Genomic DNA, 19,294 nt, shown 5'->3' on the forward strand with positions numbered 1-19,294 from the left:
ACGCTACCGTCTAAGTGCATTTTCTTTCACAGAATTCACAACTTGACCTACTTCACAGACACACATACAGTCAGTAAAGAGTATCTTTTGGCTTCTAGCATCTGAAAGGGATTAACTGATTCATTATTTTAATGGGACCAATGAATAGACATCCACAAATTGCTTTCCCTCCCTGAGAGCTCACTATGTGAACTGGGCAGAGGCTGTGGAGAGTCTAGAAGACCTCTAAGACTTCTAGACTCTTTGGCTGTGGGATGTCGCTTCCCTACTTTGTCTGACCATTTGTCGCCCTCTGTTGATACATTGATATAACTACAGTTGGGTTGTGGTGAATCTGGTTCTGAATCCAAATATTGAACATCAACGTTGATAAATGTATTGACATTAAGTGAATTGCTCCTAAATGTCCTCACTATAACCATACCATACTTCTTACAATTCTTACAAAATAACTATAACTGCACTGTATTTTCTCCTCCAATTGTGATTTCGAACATCACGAGTGAGAGCATCCTTCAGAAGGACACAAAGAGAAGGAGGGATAATAACAATACATCCATATTCTCAATTCACCTTCTAGAAACATCTAATAAAAAATGTTTTTAGCGATCCTAATTGCGTATCCAAGACACAAGAGGGCATCATTCGATCAAATCAATTTCCGGTTGATTATTAGCTGGATAAATACCCTTGTACACAATAAAAATTCCGATTACATGAATTGCAGATTACATTTTACTAAAATTATTTTTTAATTGCTATCGTCCATTTAACACCCACCTGCTGTAAAGCACTCAAAATTGACCTGTAGTGACGCAACAGTTGTTTGGGATTGTGACGTCCCATGTACACGTAGCCTAGTAGGATGTGTTCATTGAAGATGGCGGCGATGTGTCAGCCTCACTGTTCTGAACATTTGTAAGACTCTCATTTTCATTTTTCAGTATTTCGAAGTATATGATATCTTGGATTGTAAAGATAATTTCGTATTCCCAATATAATATTGAGCTATTTTGTTACAATGAGCATTTGAGAAATTAGCTAAACTGTACTGTAGGCTATTCGGTTAGCTTACTAGCTAGTCTGCCACGACTGGCTTGCTAACTGGTCAGTCACGTAAAAAGAATATGTCCGAAGTGAAGGTCCGATAGCGGATTGTGTGTCAGTCAGTCTTGGAAGATTATTGCCAGTATCTAGCAAATGCGACCATATAGTTACCTCGTAGGAAATTCTTCAAACAGAATTTTGTTAACCTGATTTTTTGGTTCGGTGCATGCACTGCCACTGTCTCGAAATGTACAAATCTGTCATCCAGCAAATGTTGCTATCTAACCTACTAACTGTCAAGAGTGTGGCTGTAGAAAGCGTAATGGTTGCCCAGTGTGATTAATGCGGTGTTAGTTAGATAATGATTGCAGATGTGCTTGTCAGCAAACTGGTCAACAATGCTGCGGTGTCATAAAATGGATGGGTAACGGCGAGTTTGCTAGCCAGTATTTATTAAACAGATGTGGTTAGATAGCTGACTAGGTAGCTAGCGAACCGGCTACCGTTAGCTAGATTGCTAACTTAATTACAATTCTGCTGGACGATTACACTTAGCATACAATACTAGTACTAGTAGTAGTGCCGTTACATAGTTCTATGTAACGGCAGGGCTTGGCTCTGAACGAGGGGGTTAGCTCTCGCCCTGTTTCAAGGCTATATTTCATTAAGCTATATACGCCTTGAATTGACTGCCAATGACTCTCACGTTTGCTGTTTCAAGGCACATAAGGAAGACTTCTTCTTGTGTGTTCGATTCCTGTTGATATTCCTTCAGGAAAAGTGTCTAAGCTCCAAAGTTCAAATGCAAGATTAGAATTATGTTTATCACTCTTGGCATTTGTGTTGACTGACAGTTTTGACAGTCAGACCCAAATGAAATCAACAACTGTTGTTCTACGTGTTGAGTCATTCAATAGAGAGGCTAGCTAAATATTTATCACCTGCTTCTGTAAAGACCATCTTAGTCAATTGGGTGAGTAAGCGTTTGGAAAGATTTTGCTGAACAAATCCCTAAGCTACTCTGGAATTTGTATGTTTTCTGCAAACTGGTAGAATGTGGTTGTGGCTGCATTTTTTTGAAGAAATGATGTGGCAATGAAACCTAGAGTATGTTTTGGGGATCTGGTGTTAATCATCAGGTGTCATATTGGGAAGCTTGCAGAGTTGTATAATTTCACACTCATTGTGACTTTTCTGACCCCAACACATTGGATTTCTTATGGTCAATAGTGATACATGAATGAGGAATTGTTCAAAATTTGCTTCAAGGACGTCATCGTCATTGGTTGCTGACTTTCATGATCATGCTTGTGTCCATACTTCTCTGATATGGCCCTTAATGCATACGTTGACATTGCCACGCTGCACGGATGGGCTAGGAATTGGATCACAGAGATGTAAATAAAGGTGTGCTTCTCTATCCGCATACTGTAAGCAGCACAGTGACTCACCTGTTTTCTTCTACCCACAGCCACGCCTGAATACAAACGTTTCAGTGACGTCCCTACAGAGTGGCTTGGTCTCGGGACCTTTCATACCTACAGCCATGCAACCCCCACCTCGGACAGGCCTCCCCGGGGCCTCTGGCCACCCTCCCCCAGGGGCCGGCCCCAATGCCTTTAGGAGAAACCGGCCCCACAAGCATACAGCAGGAGCCACAGTAGCAGCCGCCATGATGGGCCCCCCACCCGCTGCTCAGCCAATGACAGACCCCTTTGCTTTCGGCAGACAAGCCCCTCCACCAATGGCTGTGGGAGGCCACCCCGTGCCTCCCAATAGCAATCACCCGCCTATGCAAGCTCCTCCCCCTGGGATGTTCTCCCAGGCTGGTGCAGGACCAGGGATGCCATCTCAACCTCTGGAGGGGGGGGCCCAGGCCCTGCCTCCGCCCTCTTCCACCCCAGGTGTGAGTCTCTTCACTCCCCACAGTACAATGTCCCCTGTCCCTTTCCCAGGACAGCTCCCATACCATCCACCTCCTGGGCCGGAGCAGGGCTATTTCAATTCTAGGGATCCAACGCCCTCTGTGACCCCCGGACCTCCTCCCTTAGCCCCGGCCCCCCTGCCCGGCCAGGCACCCTACATCCAGGGCTACCACCAAGGCAACCCTTCCCCTCAACCAATGCCCTTCCAGCCTGTGCCTCCCTCCTCAAACCAATGGGTTCCTGACCAGGTAAACCGCCCCCCCTCCGTTCAGAACTATTTCCAGCCCACTAGTGACCCTCCACCTCAGCCGTTCAGTAACCCTCCCCAGACTCAGATGCCTCCACACACACACTCGCCCCACCACGCTCCTCCTACACCCCCCCACCCCCAGTCCTACCCCCACCCCAACCCCCAAGCTCAGCCTCCTCCGCAGCACCCAGACAGGTCCTCCAGCTCCCAGTGGCCTGACCCAGCCGGGCCTGCTAACCCTCTCCAGCAACACAACTCCCATTTTCAGGCTCAGAGCTACTTCAGCCAGAACTCCGGCCCCCAGGACTTCTGGTTCAACCAGCCCCCTCCGGAGTCAGCGTATCACCAGATGGGAGCTGGAGCTGGTCCTGGTTCTGGTCTTGGCTTAACCAGGCCCGACTCGGCCGGATCCCACCATGGAGCCCCCCCCGGCCCGGCCCTCCACACCCAGGACTCTGGCACCATCTCCATGTTCTTCAAAGGCAATGACGTGGAGAATGAGGAGACCCTGGCTGGAGAAGGACAGGCTGTGAACGGCATTCAGGGTCTTCCCGGAGGTCACCAACAACAACAGCACCCACCCCCTCACCCTGCTCCAGGTCCGGAGGTCCCCCTGGGCTACCGTGGACCTCCACCGCATGCCGACCCCTCAGTGCCCTACATGAACGACGGCAACTACGCGGCACCGATGAATCCCCACGCCCACCAGCCCACGGAGGCCCAGTTTGACCATGTGGAGAACCTGGAATGTGTCCCCAACCAGGAGGTCCTGCCCAGTGAGCCCCTGAGCATCCCAGCCGCCCAGGGAGGAGACCGCCCTAACCTGGAGACCCCTGACTCTGTAGCCCGGCCCATGAGGTCCGCCAGTGTGTCTTCCAGCTACAGCAACGTAAGCCACGGGAGTGGAACCGGCCCTGGTCCACGCCGACACCAAGGGATGGTGGGCACCTTTATCCAACAGGAAAGCCCTCGGCCCTCTGACGATGCCCTTTCGTCTGCAGCCGCTGGCGGGTACTTTGAGCAGATCGATACCTCGCCTGCTGGAGACTTGGCAGGGTCTCACCACCAGAGCCCCCAGGAGAGGATGTATCACAGCCAGACTCCCACCCCCAGCCCACCCAAGCCCACAGGCATCTTCCAGGCCAGTGCTAACAGCTCCTTTGAGCCTGTGAGGTCCCACAGCGTAGGGGTGCGGCCCGCTGAGGTAGACCGGGCGAGGATGGTGGCGGAGAAGGGGACGGATGCAGTACCTGGCAATCTGGAACAGCCACCCGACAACCTGGAGAATGTTTACGGAGCTGGAGCAGTGCTTGGTCCTGGTCCTGGCCCTGGTGCTGGACCAGGGGCTGGGCTTCCCCTTCTCACACACCCCCTGGGTCTCCCCCACTCGCGGCCCTCGTCCCGGGCCCACGTGGCCCAGCGGCCCTGTGAGAGCCCAGCCACCACTCTCTGGGCCCAGCACGACCCCGCCAGCCTGGGGGCCAACATCCTCCTCGCCCCAGCTGCTCCACCAGTGCTCACCCCTCTCAGGGAGCCCAGCTCTGAGGTCATTCAGCCCCCGGAGGATGGCCCCCTGGACCTTCAGCCTCCACAGCGCGCCTCTGAGAACATGGAGAATCCCCCCAAGGTGAGTGAGGGGCTGCTGCCGGAGGCCCCGGCCCACATGGGCTACGCCTCCCTCCTGGTGGAAGACTCCCTCCACCAGCCCATTCTGATCGCCCCGCCGGCATTCAATTACAGTGTCATTGCACCTCAAGCAACCAATCTGAGCAGCCCCAGGGAGACCACGCCTCCTGTGAGACCGCCCTCGCAGCCACCCGTGGCCAATCCTCCGCCAATTGGTCCCCTTCCCTTGACGTCCAATCCTAACCCGCTTTTTGCTCTTCCACCAATGAGCTTCGGTTCTGCCCCTATAGGACAAAACCCCCTCAATCTGGCTAAAGACAGCAGGGATGGGGTTAAACAAGAGAACACCCCCCCATTGCCTCAATACCGCCCCCCTCTCTCCAGGGGCCAATCAGTGAGTGGGGACAGCCACGCTTCTCTTCCTGTTAATTCACATGCTCCTCCTCCTGCCACAACCGTTGCCGCCTCCACCAATCATAATCAACCGTCAAATTTTGAGCTGCTTGATTTCTCTATGCACCAATCGCAGATCCCGAACCAAGCCACAGGCCCTCCTCCCACCCCACAGGGCCCGCCCTTGGCCAGTAACGCCCCAGGGTTTTACCTGCAGGTGACCAAAGACGCCCAGCAGGGGGTGCGAAGTGAGCGGAGTGCCCCTCCAGCACTTGCCCCCGAACCTGTTCCGTCCCCAGCGGCCCCAAGCATCCAGCAGCCGGTCCAGGAGCCCCTTAAGGTCCCTGAACCCCAGCCAGCTCCCCAGGGCCAGGGAGATGCCGCTTTAGCCCTGACCCCTGGAGCTCCACCACCCCTACAGAGGCAGCACCCACCCCCAGCACAGGGGCCTCCCGTGGGGAATGGACCTCCAACCACTGCTGCTTACCCGCCTGGACCTCCGGGACAGGTGCCTCCAGTCATCCCCCAGCAACAACCAGGGCCTCCACAGCCAGGCACCCAGCCGGCACCCACCGATCCCCCGCGACCGCCATCCTCCCTGGGGAGCCAGCACGGCTACGGCCCCCTGCCTCCAGTCCCCGGGCAGGTGTATGGAGGGTACTATGGGGGGACCTATCCAGAGTATCCAGATGGTAGAGCCCCCTATCCCCCAGGGCAGTACCCACCCCCACCTGTGGACCCCAGAGCACAGCAGTATTACCCGGTATGTATTGGAGACCTCACCCATCCATCCTGTTGTGATCGTTTTTGCAATTCTTTGGAAAGTTTGTGGGGGGGTGTTTGCAGGGGCATCTACTTGTCCCTTCTGTTCCCTTGTCTGGTTGATACGACCACATAGCATCGGTCAATAGGATACAATTGAAACTCTGACCTTTTTGTCTGTCAGGACGACCCTTACAGGCGAGCGGACCCTCGCTACCCCAGGTATGAGGGACCCAACCCAGCCTACCGAGACCCAGGGTACCAGTACCGCGAGCCCCAGGTGGAGCGGCCCAGCTCCAGGACCAGCCAGTACTCAGACAGACCCTCCTCCCGGTCAGTGGAGCCCTGACCTACCACCACCTGATCATCTTCTACAACAACATCAATGTTAATTGTTAGAGACCGTTGCTAATTGCTAGAATGCCCCCCCCCCCCCCCCCCTCTCCGTACTAAGTTTCACTTGCATAATAACCTGTACCTATAAACCATAATGAAGTCTAACTGCATAGCAGTTTCTAGTATGTAACTATAATGGTATTACTTAGGTATTTCTATGTAGTTACATTAGGGTTAATGTAGTGTTGCTAAACACTTCTGATCATGGGGACCTTATGTGGCAATGGAGTTACAGCAACGTGTAGTTAACCTTTTAGTATTCCTACTCTAACACACAGATTTACCCTAAAAGCAAATCCATTTTTGCAATTATTCAATATGTTGATGCTTGCAAATGAATCCCTCTGCTACATTCCGTTTATGTTTTGATACTTGGCTTTCCGCAGGCAAGGTTACCCTGAGGACTATCAGAGAGCAAACCGAAGTGCCTACGAGGATTACTATGCAGAGTACTACAAGAAACAGTACGAGTATGGAGGTGAAGGAAACACAAGCACGATGACATTGGAACAAGAGTCCCACTGCTGCGTCGCAGCATTGTAACGAACGTGCTAACTTTGACCATCTGGCGTCCGTGTGTCTTTGTGTGTTGTCTCAGATCGCAGCAGGTGGGAAGGCTACAACGCAGCTGGAGCGTATGACCCCCGTTACCACGGTTACTACGACCAGTCGTACTGGTACAACTACGACCCAGAGGCCTACAGGGCCAGAGACCCCTACTACCAACAGACTCAGCCGCAGCTGCAGCCGCAGCCGCCGCTGCAGCCGCAGCAACAACTGCAGCCGCAGCCGCCGCTGCAGCCACCGCAGCAGCCGCCGTACCCTGCCAGGTAAACATGCTCTCTCTTTCTCGTCCTCGCTGTTTTTCTCCGGTTTTCTTTCGCTCTTTTTGCCCTCCTCCTCGGTTTCTCTCTCTCTTTATCTCCTTCTCTCTGCTCTCTTGCTCTGCTCTTACTCTTTCGCTTACCATAACAACTGGGTTCCGTTGGTCCTGCAGGAGAGAGGGCTACGACGACCCGTGGCGCTACTACCCCGGGTACGACTCCAGCTTCGACGACGATTACCGCCGCCAGCGGGACGCTTACGGCGAGGAGTTCGACCGGCGCAGTTTGCACAGCGAGCAGTCGGCCCACAGCGTCCACAGCTCTCACAGCCACCACAGCCGACGCAGCAGCTTCAGCTCCAGATCCCAACAGGTGTGTCTGTGTGTGTGTGTGTGTTTGGTTTGTGCTCTTCGGGATCATTCGGCCTATCGCTTCCCAACCCATCCTATCCTATTGCTGGGTTCTTTTTTAATGCAGAGATTGCGTGGCTGAGCCTGTGTGTGTAACCCCTCCCCCCGGTCTCCCTGCCTCCAGAGCCAGGTGTACCGTAGCCAGCCAGACCTGGTGGCTGCAGCCTACGACGCCACCTCCTCCACCCTGGCTGTGGACTACTCCTACGCCCAGTACCCGGACCAGGCCGACGCCACCCAGAATTACGGGCAGTACCCCTACCCGGGCGACTACGCCGCAGACGGCACCTGGACCGCCACGGAGCAGCGTAAGGACACGGCGCCACGCTGCGGGGAGGAAACTGGGGCTTCTTAGGGGTGTTGATGAGAGGAAAAGCAGGGATCGGGGTTCACCTCCTGGTTTTTCTCCATTTTTTTTCCCCCCCTGTCCTCTTTCTGTGCCACTCTTATCTCTCCCCCTCTCTTTTGTTTTCCCCTCTCTCATCCCCCCTCGCCCAACTTGCTCTCTCTCTCCTTCCCCCCCCCCCATCAGCTCCCCCTCGCCCCGTGACTCCAGAGAAGTACTCCGTACCCCATCGCTGCGCCCGCTTTGGCCCCGGGGGTCAGCTGATCCAGGTCCTGCCCAACCTCCCCTCTGCCGGCCAACCAGCGCTGGTGGAGATCCACAACATGGAGGTGACCATGGCAGCCCTCTTCTGATTGGCTTGAGCGTAGACACACCAAACAGCCCATCCAGCTGTTTGATTAGAACCGATCGTGTAAAATGAGTTGTGTGGTTGAGTTGGCCAACGTTAGCTGTGGTGATTGTCATGACGGGCAACTGAGATAGATTGCCCGTCGTGAGTGTGAATGTGATAACAAGGTGTGAAGTTTGGGCAGCATGCTTCAACGTAGGGATGTAAAGTGTGAAGAGATCGAGAGCAGGCGAGAGAGCGAGGCCAAGAGAGAGAAAGAGGATGTAGAGGTAGAAAGAGAGGACACTTATTTTCAGTTCATTATTCGTGTCCTAATGGGTTCTTAACTGATCTTGATCATCCATTGACTTCTGAAGCCCATAAGTGCTGTCTGGATCTGACCCTGGATCTGACCCTGGATCTGACCCTGGATCTGAGCCTGGATCTGAGCCTGGATCTGAGCCTGGATCTGAGCCTGGATCTGAGCCTGGATCTGACCCTTCTCTCCCTCCTCTGTCCTCAGACCATGCTGCAGGACACCCCAGACCAGGCTGAGCTGCGCACCTTCCCTGGTCCTCTGGTCAGGTATGACCTTTAACCTGTCACCCTCTTTAGCACCAAATTCAAAACCAGTCCTGCATCACAAAGGCTGCTAACGCTAATCTGGCCCATTTCGTTACCATGACGTCAAGTGGCTGAGTCAATCCCATTTAATCCCCCTCAATTTAATCTGATATAAGTATTCGAAATGACAATCTTTTGGATAATGGTGCTGCTATTTTTTTGCGATTGAGATTCATCTCATATCCTGAAAACATCAAATAAATAGTCAGTGAATCATCTGTTTTTGATCGCTCCACCCCTCCAGGGAGGAGACCCACAAGGTGGACGTCATCAAGTTCGCCCACAACAAGGCAATGGAGTGTTCCCGTAGCAACGACCTGGTGGACAAGGACTCGGCCTGCCTGCTGTGGGACTTCATAGTGCTGCTCTGCCGGCAGAACGGGGTGTGTGTGTGTTTGTTGCAGGAGTTTCGTAATATATTGGAGTAGGGGGGGGGGGGGGGGTTGTGGGGGTCAGAGATGGTGTTTGTGAGTGTGTGTGTTGCCTCAACACGTGTGTGTGTAAACATGGTCTCGTGTCTCGTACCTCAGACCGTGGTGGGCACAGACATCGCTGACCTGCTGCTGAAGGAGCACCGCTCCGTCTGGTTGCCGGGGAAGTCTCCCAACGAGGCCAACCTGATCGACTTCAACAACGAGCCCCTGGCGCGCGCCGAGGAGGAGCCGGGGGCGGGGCCTCTGTCGCTGCTGTCGGACACCTTCATGACCGTCCCGGAGAACATTGGCAAGGAGACGGAGCGCTTCAGGGAGCTGCTGCTGTTCGGACGCAAGAAGGCAAGACGACAGGCTTCTGTGTCGTAGCTGCTGGGATGAATGCTGTTGGTCAGAGGGAGAGACGTTTGATTAGTGTGTGTGTGTGTTCCCTTTTGGTATGATTCTTGTATGGCTGTGAGTGTATGATTTGTGTGTGTGTGTTAACCCTCGCTATGCTGGTCCTGCAGGATGCCCTGGAGGCAGCTATGAAGGTGGGCCTGTGGGGCCACGCCCTGCTGTTAGCCAGTAAGATGGACAACAGGACCCACGCCCGCGTCATGACCAGGTAAGGGAGTGGGACAGGCCTGACAGGGCTACTGTGGACTCCTAGCTATGACCCTTTTATCCGAAGCAGCTTACGGGTGTGGATTTGAACCTGCCATCTCTGGATCTGCGGTCAAATGCTTAACCACTGAACTATACCTTTCCCAACTAAAAGATGTAATGCTTATACGTGTCATATTAGCTGAAATTAGTTCCTAAATTGAAGGAACCGGGGCTCAGGGCCTGAAAGTGTTTGTATGAAGCTGAATGTGGTCATGTGTGATTGTGTTGGAAGTGTGTGAGTGTGTGTGGTGTGCTGGAAGTGTAAGAGAGGTTTCTGGGTAGAGGGTAACACTTTGTGGCGGTCTCCTAGGTTTGCCAACAGCCTTCCGATCAACGACCCTCTCCAGACCGTCTACCAGCTCATGTCTGGCAGGATGCCCGCCTCTGCCACGGTGAGCACAGCTGTGTGTGTGTGGTGTGTGTGTGTGTGTGTGTGTGTGTGTGTGTGTGTGTGTGTGTGTGTGTGTGTGTGTGTGTGTGTGTGTGTGTGTGTGTGTGTGTGTGTGTGTGTGTGTGTGTGTGTGTGTGTGTGTGTGTGTGTTTGTATGTGCATGTCCAGGAAAGATCAGCAAAGTGCCCTTTTCCCCTGATCTCTTATTTAAGACAATGATCATTTAGCATCAATGTTATGGATTGTTTTAAGCACTCAAACTGTTTCTCTCTCTCTCTCTCTCTCTGTGTGTGTGTATCTCTCCACCAGTGTTGTGGGGATGAGAAGTGGGGTGACTGGCGCCCTCATCTGGCCATGGTGCTGTCTAACCTCACGCACACCCTGGACCTGGACACACGCACCATCACCACCATGGGAGACACTCTGGGTAAAACACACACACACACACACTACAAAAAGAACAGGGTTCAGTTTTAGCATCACTATATTAATAAGAATGCATTTTCTATGTGTGCGCTCTAGCCTCCAAGGGTCTGTTTGATGCGGCTCACTTCTGCTACCTGATGGCCCAGGTGGGGCTGGGCGTGTTCACCAAGAAGAGCACCAAGATGGTCCTGGTCGGATCCAACCACAGGTCAGTCGCACAAAAAGATGTTTGGATTTATTTTCAAGAGACCCACCCCTCAGGCGAGACAGATTCCAGAATCAGGAACACAACACGTCGAGGATTCTTGACATGTGACGGTTGCTTCTCTCCCCCAGCCTGTCCTTCTACCAGTTTGCCACCAACGAGGCCATCCAGAGGACGGAGTCCTACGAGTACGCCCAGTCTCTGGGCTCCCAGCCCGTCTCTCTGCCAAACTTCCAGGTCTGACTCCACCTCACACACGCGCACAAAACAAGTGTATCCTTTGGGGGATTTCAAATGCACCCTTTTGGAGAATACTGAGGATTGTTTCTTGGTTTGGTGGTTCATTGTTTCCTTTCCTCCTCCCTTCCCTCCATCCTCTCTCCTCCTCCCTTCCCTCCATCCTCTCTCCTCCTCCCTTCCCTCCATCCTCCCCCCTTCCGTCTCTCCTCCTCCCTTCCCTCCATCCTCTCTCCTCTTCCCTTCCCTCTCTCCTCCTCCCTTCCCTCCATCCTCTCTCCTCCCTTCCCTCCATCCTCTCTCCTCTTCCCTTCCCTCTCTCCTCCTCCCTTCCCTCCATCCTCTCTCCTCCCTTCCCTCCATCCTCTCTCCTCTTCCCTTCCCTCTCTCCTCCTCCCTTCCCTCCATCCTCTCTCCTCCTCCTCCCTTCCCTCCATCCTCTCTCCTCCTCCCTTCTCTCCTCTCTCCTCCTCCTCCCTTCTCTCCTCCTCCTCCTCTGCAGGTGTTCAAGCTGGTGTATGCGTGTCGGCTGGCGGAGGCCGGGCTGTGTGCTCAGGCCTTCCACTACTGTGAGGTCATCTCCAGGAGCGTGCTCATGCAGCCCTCCTACCACTCCCTAGTGTTCATCAGCCAGCTCATACAGGTGCGCGCACACACACACACACACACTCACTCACTCATGTACACACGCACTCATGTACACAAGTCCGTACTTTGTACTTTTAATTACCACAAAGTTACCAAGTCAGTCAAGCCAATTACCAAATACAAGTTCAAGAAATCAAAGTATTTATTGCAGATCGGCAAGGTCCTAATGTCTGGTACACCCACATTGAGTATCTCAAAGGTTTAGACCATGAACACAGAATGATGAGCAGGTTATATAGTATCACATTTAGGGAGTTTTTACTCTTCCACTAGAAACCAAGTTAGGGCTAACATGATTTTGGTCAGCATAGCAGAAATCATTTTATTCAACAGGTGTTCAGTGGGAGCATAACTGGTCACTTCTCCTTTTCCATTTTACTGTACAGAGTTGCATGGCATAATGCACTCTGGGATATCTTGACCTTTCATCAGTGAGCTGGTGTACCCAGACAGTCTTTAGCCCCATTCTATCAAGGACCAACATGTGACTATACAGGTGTAAACAAGCTTTGGGATCAATCAGCATAAACACTTGTATAAATGATACAAGCTACATAATTCATAGACACAATGATAGGAAGGCATACTAAATGTTTCTCCTCGACAGTAAGTCTGGTGATACAAGGACAAGGTGGTTTGTCTGAGCACAGTGAAAGCAGGCTTGTGGTTTCCTTTTGTTCCATGAGCTGCAGGCTGCAGTTCTGCTTTTTAGACAAGGACATGTACAAGTCACGACCACACAAACTGTTGCAGCAGGATGTGTAAGAGTGATATAGTAATCATTTGTTATCATCTTTAATCACTGTTAATTGATCAGTGGTTCATGACAGACCTCTTCAACATGCAGACACACACACACACACACACACACAGGACCATATGCACAGGTATGCTGTTACACACTATTGCCTACAGACACACACACACTGTCTCGCTTACAGCAACAGACAGTTGTACACAAATGCACATGCAGTACTGACTCATGTCTGAGAAACACTCATTTAGCCTACTTCCTTCTCCTTCTGTGTCTTCATTCTGAGGGTAGCCAAGACCCTGTCTGTCTGAAAGATCCTGTCTGTCTGAAAGATCCTGTCTGTCTGTCAGACCCTGTCTGTCTGTCTGTCAGACCCTGTCTGTCTGTCAGACCCTGTTTGTCTGAAATAGCCTGTCTGTCTGAAAAACCCTGTCTGTCTGAAAGACCCTGTCTGTCTGCATAAGTGCGAATGCTACTGGGAGAAAGGATGCCGGGTCTGATCCATGTCTCTGGTGTTGATTGCAGATGTCTGAGAGGCTGCGGTTCTTCGACCCCCAGCTGAAGGAGAGACCTGAGCAGGAGCTCTTCAACGAGCCAGACTGGCTCATTCACCTCCGCCAGCTGGATGGACAGATCAGGGTGAGGAGGGAGGGAGAGAGAGGGGGAGGGACAGAGAGAGAGAGTACATCAAAATCCCTGGTGTGACTGTTCCATTCTCTTCCCAGACGGGGGTGATAGCCTACAACGCAGACAGGGCCACTCCTCAGCCGTATGACTGCAGCACCCCCAGCTCTGAGTTGGACCAGGCCAGCCCTTCAGAGCCGTATGCCCCACCCCTAGAGATGGATGGCCCCGCCCCCAACAACCCTCTGATGTCATCGCTCCTGCCCGGGCCGCCTCCCCAAGGTGTGCAGCTGATGCCTCCAGGTGTGCGCGCACGCAGGGGAGAGAGAGAGAGACACGCAAACATGTTTCCATGTCAAACACTTCAATAGTACAATAACGACTCCACACACAACTCACCCAGCTCTGTGTTGTCTTCCAGCTCCCCCTAACATCCTCCAGGATGGCATGATCTCCCAGCCTCAGTCCTCCGGCGAGGGGATCCAGCTGTACCCGGCTGCCCCCTCCCTCCCTGGCCCAACGGGTCCGATCCCCATCCCGGGCTACCCTCCACAGGCTCACGGCTTCGCAGCCCCCTACCAGCACCAACCGTCCCCCCAGCAGCACCTGCCCCCCCAGCAGCACCTGCCCCCCCAGCAGCACCTGCCCCCCCAGCAGCACCTGCCCCCCCAGCAGCACCTGCCCCCCCAGCAGCACCTTCCCCCCCAGCAGCACCTTCCCCCCCAGCAGCACATGCTCCCCGACCAACCAGAGATGTACCCCGGACAGCAGATGGGACCCCCCCAGATGGGTCAGCCCCCGCCCACCCAGATGCAGCACCCCCCTCCACAGCAGCAGCCCCAGATCCCCCCTCCTCACATGTACCCTGGAGAGCTGTCCATGCCCCCCCCCCAGGACCTGCAGCAGCCCTGCCCCATGCCGGCCTCCCCCGTCAGGAACAACTTCACCCCTCAGATGGACTTCTACGACCAGATGGCTCACATGGTCAGTGGATGACTCGGCGCTTCCGTCTCGGCCTCTACTCTGTGTTGGTGTGTTTGGTCTAACGCTGTGTGTGTGTGTGTGTGTTCAGGGCCCAGGGAGGAGGTCCAGGACGACTTCCCAGTCCTCAATGCACATGGTAGGTCCCACCTGTCCCATCCCTGTGGACCTCTGTCTGTCTCTGTCCCACCCCTCCTCTAACATACCCGTACCTCCCCTGGCTCCCCCCCAGGGCCCCCCCGGACGGCGTTCTCGCACCGTCTCCGAGTCCTCCACTCACTCGGGGGGCCGAGAGAGGAGCAATTCAGCCGTCAAGCAGTCGTCCCCCCCTCCTCCCTCCATCCCGGAGCAGCCCCGCAAGGTGGAACCCAAGAAGCCCAAGAAGGACTCTCCCAAAAAGGTGCGCGCGCAGGGACAGACGCACTCTTCCGTACACAGACACAGGCTCAGCTTCAAAAAGGCTCTCTTCAATGAGGTTTAATATCTCCTCTGTCTTTGTCTCTGTCTCTCCATTCTACTCTCTGTCCCTCCTCTTTCGTTCTTCCGTCTTTCCCTTGTTCTCTTTCTCTCTATTTCTCCATCTCTCTCTCTCCGTCTGTGTCCCTCCCTCCCTCCGGCAGGGAGGAGGAGGTGGTGGTGGTGGTGGCTGGCTCAACTGGCTCTATAGGAAAGGGAAGAATGAGGCCCACCTGCCGGATGACAAGAACAAGTCTGTGAGTCCTGAACCATCCCACACCTCTGCTGACCCAGGATCCTGGGTCATCCTGTACTGCTGTCACTGTCTGAGGCGACACCGCTCTGCTTCTGTGCCTCAGTCCCTGACCCGGTGTGTGTGTGTGGTGTGTGTGTTCTCTCAGATCGTTTGGGACGAGGACAAGCAGAAGTGGGTGAACAATGAGGAGCCTGAGGAGGAGGTGGGTTTCATACTGCACACGTGTGTGTGTGTGTGAGGAGGTGGGCGGAGCCAACTGGGACACAGATCAAACCCCACCTCAGTGACAGGCGTTTGGAAAGTAACTCGTCACTTTTGTCTGTCTGTGACACTGGGTATATATCACTTTGCCTCCTCTTTTCCACCTCCAGAGCAAGCCCCCACCTCCCCCTCCTTCTGGCTTCCCCAAGATGGCGCCCATGGCCGGGCCTCCTGGAGGACCCGGGGCGCTCCCCGGTGGAGGTCCACCTGTCAACATGTTCTCCAGGAGAGCAGGTGACACACACACACACACACACCCACACCAGATGTGAGGACTTTTGATGTTTTATCATGAGAAAATTACAAATGATTCCTCCCTCCATCAGGCACTAAGAGCCGCTACGTGGACGTGATGAACCCGGGAGGCAGATCCGGCCCCAAGCCCGGAGGCTCCATTCCTGCCCCGGCCGACCTCTTTGCCCCCCTGGCGCCCATGCCCATGCCAGCCAACCTGTTTGTGCCTGGAGCAGGTAGGCACACCTTGTAGCTGTGGGTGTGAGTGTGTAAACAGATGTACAGATGCTTCTCTCTCGCTCTCTTACTCTCTCTCTCTCTGACTCTCTCTCTCTCTGACTTTCTCTCACGCTCTCTCGCTCTCTCGCTCAATCTCTCTCTCTCTCAGCTTCAGAGGAGCAGCAGCCGATGGAGGGCAGTGTCCCAGAGATGGGGTCGAGTCAGGAGCAGGGAGCTCCCAACCCCAGTGCTGTCCCTCAGGTAGCACACAAACACACACATCGTCATTTATTTGATATCAAATAAAATCATAGTTATGAATTCTTATAGTTGAGGGAATACTAGCCCATGACGTCTGGCGGCAGTAACTCTATTGAACAGAACTGATGATGTTGGATTTGTTTGTTTACCTCCAGATGTTCAACCCCACACTGTTGCCCCCGGGTCCAGAGGGGCCGCCCATGCTTGAAGGAACACGGTCAGGGGAGGTAGGACGACCTTTAACCTCTCTGTATGGACCCTGTAGTTGGCTGCTCTACCATTCACCTTCATGCTCTCATTCAAACATGATGCTCCACTGCTAACAGTCATCAGTGTGCGTGCGTGCGTGCGTGTGTCTGATTGTGATTTTTGCCTCATAACCACTCAAACAAGATAACTTCATCCAACTGGCTGTTAGCCTAATATGGTCTCAATCCCCAAAGATTACACACATGCTGCTGTTTGATCCTCTCTAATGTGGGTGGTTTAATCTGAAAGTGTGGTGGCGGAGGGTATAATCTGCCTCATGGGATGATTAATCTGGGTGTTTGGTTGTGTGTGTCCCGTCCTGTCTCTCTCCTCTCCGCTGTCCTCAGCTCTCACGCTCTAGCTCAATGAGTTCTTTATCACGAGAAGTGAGTCAGCATTTAAACCAGGTACCTCTAGCTGGGCGTCCAACACGCCTGTTCCCCCCCCCCTCCTCCACCCCACCTGCCGTACCCCAGCTCACTCTCTACCCCCCAGCTCATCTCACGGCTCGCCTCACCACCTGACAGCCCACACACACACACCCCACACACACACACCCCACACACACACACGTGCACACACACCAAAATGCCTGCATCTCCCTCTCCTCTCTGCCATGCCAATCTGTCTGTCTCCAGCACAACAACTCTCACAGTTAAATTTTTTATTAAACCATCCCAGCCCTCATATTTGAGCACAGTCATCCTCTAATAGGAGCAGAGTAAGGCCTGTTGCAGGTGTGATGTGAAGGCATGGTCCCACTCGACAGGGGGCACTTTGTCCAATAAGAGATGCCACCATTTACTAGAATTAATGTCATTGGCTGCGTTCGTCATTTGATCCAAAAAGAAAGTGGGAGCCATGCTGGAGACAGGCACCCCCCCTACCTGGACTGTTCCCATGGCAACATATTAACCCTCCACGCTATGCATGCTTATTAACACCAGGGGGGGGGGGGGGGGGGGGGCGTGGCTAAGTTGCCTCTTCTGTTCCTCGTCATGACCCACCCCCCAATCCTGGGTGTCCAGCAGGATGATTTCATCATGTGAATTGTGACATCACATCAGAATGGTGGTTGAAGAGGCTCCACCTCTACCTGTTCTCTGTATGATGATGTGGAGAGGCATATCTGGGTCTTAAACTCTGACACACACAGCTCACAGCTCTCTACACAGCCCACAGTGAGGGGGAAGTTCATTACACCAGAGTTGCCATTGTAACTCGATTTGTTATTGCTCCATTTAGGCACCCCCTGCCCAAGGAGCTCCTCCCTCTGGAGGCGTGACCTTCTATAACCCCGCCCAGTTTGCACAGGTAAGAGTTTGATGGTCATTTCTGAATGAGGACCTTCACCCTACGACAATTTGACATAATTTTCATTTCATTTTTCTAAATAAAATTATTCATGATTTCTTTACAGATTCATGTTTTTTATAATGTAATACATATATTAAAGCCACAATCGTAATAGTAATCTGACATTTCATTGGTGCATCCCTACTGCATTTATTCAATGTTTTCTCCTCCCCCCCCACCACCCCTCCAGGCGAGCGCTCCGTCGGGAGCAGGGAGACAGAGGTTGGGTCGGCTGGGAGGCCAGAGAGAGTACCCAACACTTAAGTAGTCATCCCATCCCAACCGACACAGCAGCTCTGGAACAGACTTAACAGGTTGTCGTGGCAACCCCAGAAACGGCCGAAGCACACTGCCCTCACAGAAGGAATGACCTCGCCCCTCCTCCAGCCCCACGAGAACCTGCGTGACGACCCTCATCCAACCACTTGTTCATCTCGTCTCTCAGCCTCTAGGTTTCGTCGGAGTTGAGACATTTTTTTCTAGATTGATTTATTTTGCAGGCAACCTTTGTTCATGAAGGGCTTCTTTTTCCTCCTGTATCCAGACTAACTTGTGTCACACACAAGTTACGGAACGCTTCGTGCTAGACAGCTGGCGGTCGTACAGAGATTGTACGATGAGCTCTGACAGAGGCCCCGCCCCCTAACAGAGGCCCCGCCCCCTAACACACACCTCGCATCTCCAAACACTGGAGCTGACATGGGGACGGCCAAGACCTCACCTGTTGGTTTGGTTTCATCATCCCCACAGTGTGCTTCAGGTCCATCTGGTGATCTGAGCATTTGGGAAGAGGAAGAGAATACGGGCACATCTTCATAGTGTGTGTGTGTGTGTGTGTAGAATGTGTGTGGCTACTTGGTGGTTATCGAGAGACTGGAGGTAGCTTGTGTTGTGTGTGTGTGTGCTGGGTTCTCTTCTCCTCAGTCCCCTCATAACAGTAGTGCTCCAGAGGGCTGGCTTGGGGCACAGTCGGTTATACACCCAGACATCAGGGGGCATTGGCAGACCTCAGCCCTTCCAGGAACGGTAGACAATTTGGCGTGAATGTTTTGTTTTTGTTTTTTTTGATATTTATTTAATGTTTCCTGCCCATGTGTCAGCACCATGCCAGTCAAGCCTCTAAGCCAGGCACTGTTTCCCCACCATCTTTCACTTTCCCCATTGAGAGCGTCAGGAACTTAGGAGTGACCTTCGAGACCGCAGGATTCAGGACTGAGGCAACCATTTTTAAATGTGATTCCCAATAAATCTATCCAAATATTTGTATATCTGATTGATTGTATTTATAAGCTGTAGTCAATTTAACGTGTGTGGAGAGCAACTAATTTTCTTTTCTTCCTGATTTAGCTTTGAAGTACAGATTAGACTCATGATAGATAATATACCTGAATTCACTTTCTGATCATTTGTACCGACGGCTTCTGCATTTGGAAATTGCCAGTTATGAGATGTGAAATGAAAACTAATTTAACTGAAACTGCTATCTCACTTTAATTTTCAATGGCTGACTGTTGTTTTTTTTCTTCATTATTTGGTATTACCTAGAATCCCTGCTCCTTTTCAGTTATGTTTCTGTTTAGAGACCACCAGATTGATTTCCAAAGGTCCCCTAATGTTTGGAGAAAAATAGTGATTTATCTTCGTGTTTAGAATGCACCCTTGTAAAATTGACAAAAAAAACATGGTAATAAAGATATTTTTGCGCTCTTTAGCACTTTGAAAGAAA

The 19,294-nt window shown here is 52.7% G+C and overlaps 1 protein-coding gene across 4 annotated transcripts; it reads left to right on the forward strand.

Moving 5' to 3' along the window:
* Positions 1-816: 816 nt before the first annotated feature.
* On the forward strand, positions 817-19,294 carry sec16a (SEC16 homolog A, endoplasmic reticulum export factor). Of its 4 annotated transcripts, none has more exons than XM_062477420.1 (31): positions 817-918; positions 2,519-6,004; positions 6,188-6,336; positions 6,786-6,877; positions 6,998-7,229; positions 7,397-7,595; positions 7,758-7,941; positions 8,166-8,308; positions 8,831-8,892; positions 9,176-9,314; positions 9,462-9,704; positions 9,872-9,969; positions 10,321-10,402; positions 10,711-10,828; positions 10,924-11,035; positions 11,164-11,269; positions 11,772-11,912; positions 13,197-13,310; positions 13,397-13,598; positions 13,717-14,279; positions 14,368-14,415; positions 14,509-14,676; positions 14,897-14,989; positions 15,134-15,190; positions 15,360-15,483; positions 15,576-15,719; positions 15,872-15,963; positions 16,119-16,190; positions 16,560-16,619; positions 17,458-17,526; positions 17,759-19,294. In XM_062477420.1, exons 2-31 carry the CDS (start codon positions 2,594-2,596, stop codon positions 17,834-17,836), a joined length of 7,395 nt encoding a protein of 2,464 aa, XP_062333404.1. In that variant the 5' UTR covers positions 817-918; positions 2,519-2,593; the 3' UTR covers positions 17,837-19,294. The 4 variants fall into 4 exon arrangements, with proteins under 4 accessions (XP_062333404.1, XP_062333405.1, XP_062333406.1 ...); XM_062477421.1 differs by having other exon boundaries at positions 16,560-16,598; XM_062477422.1 differs by having other exon boundaries at positions 13,397-13,577.

This window comes from Osmerus eperlanus, chromosome 14, assembly GCF_963692335.1.
Source record: "Osmerus eperlanus chromosome 14, fOsmEpe2.1, whole genome shotgun sequence".
Taxonomy (NCBI): Eukaryota; Metazoa; Chordata; class Actinopteri; order Osmeriformes; family Osmeridae; genus Osmerus; species Osmerus eperlanus.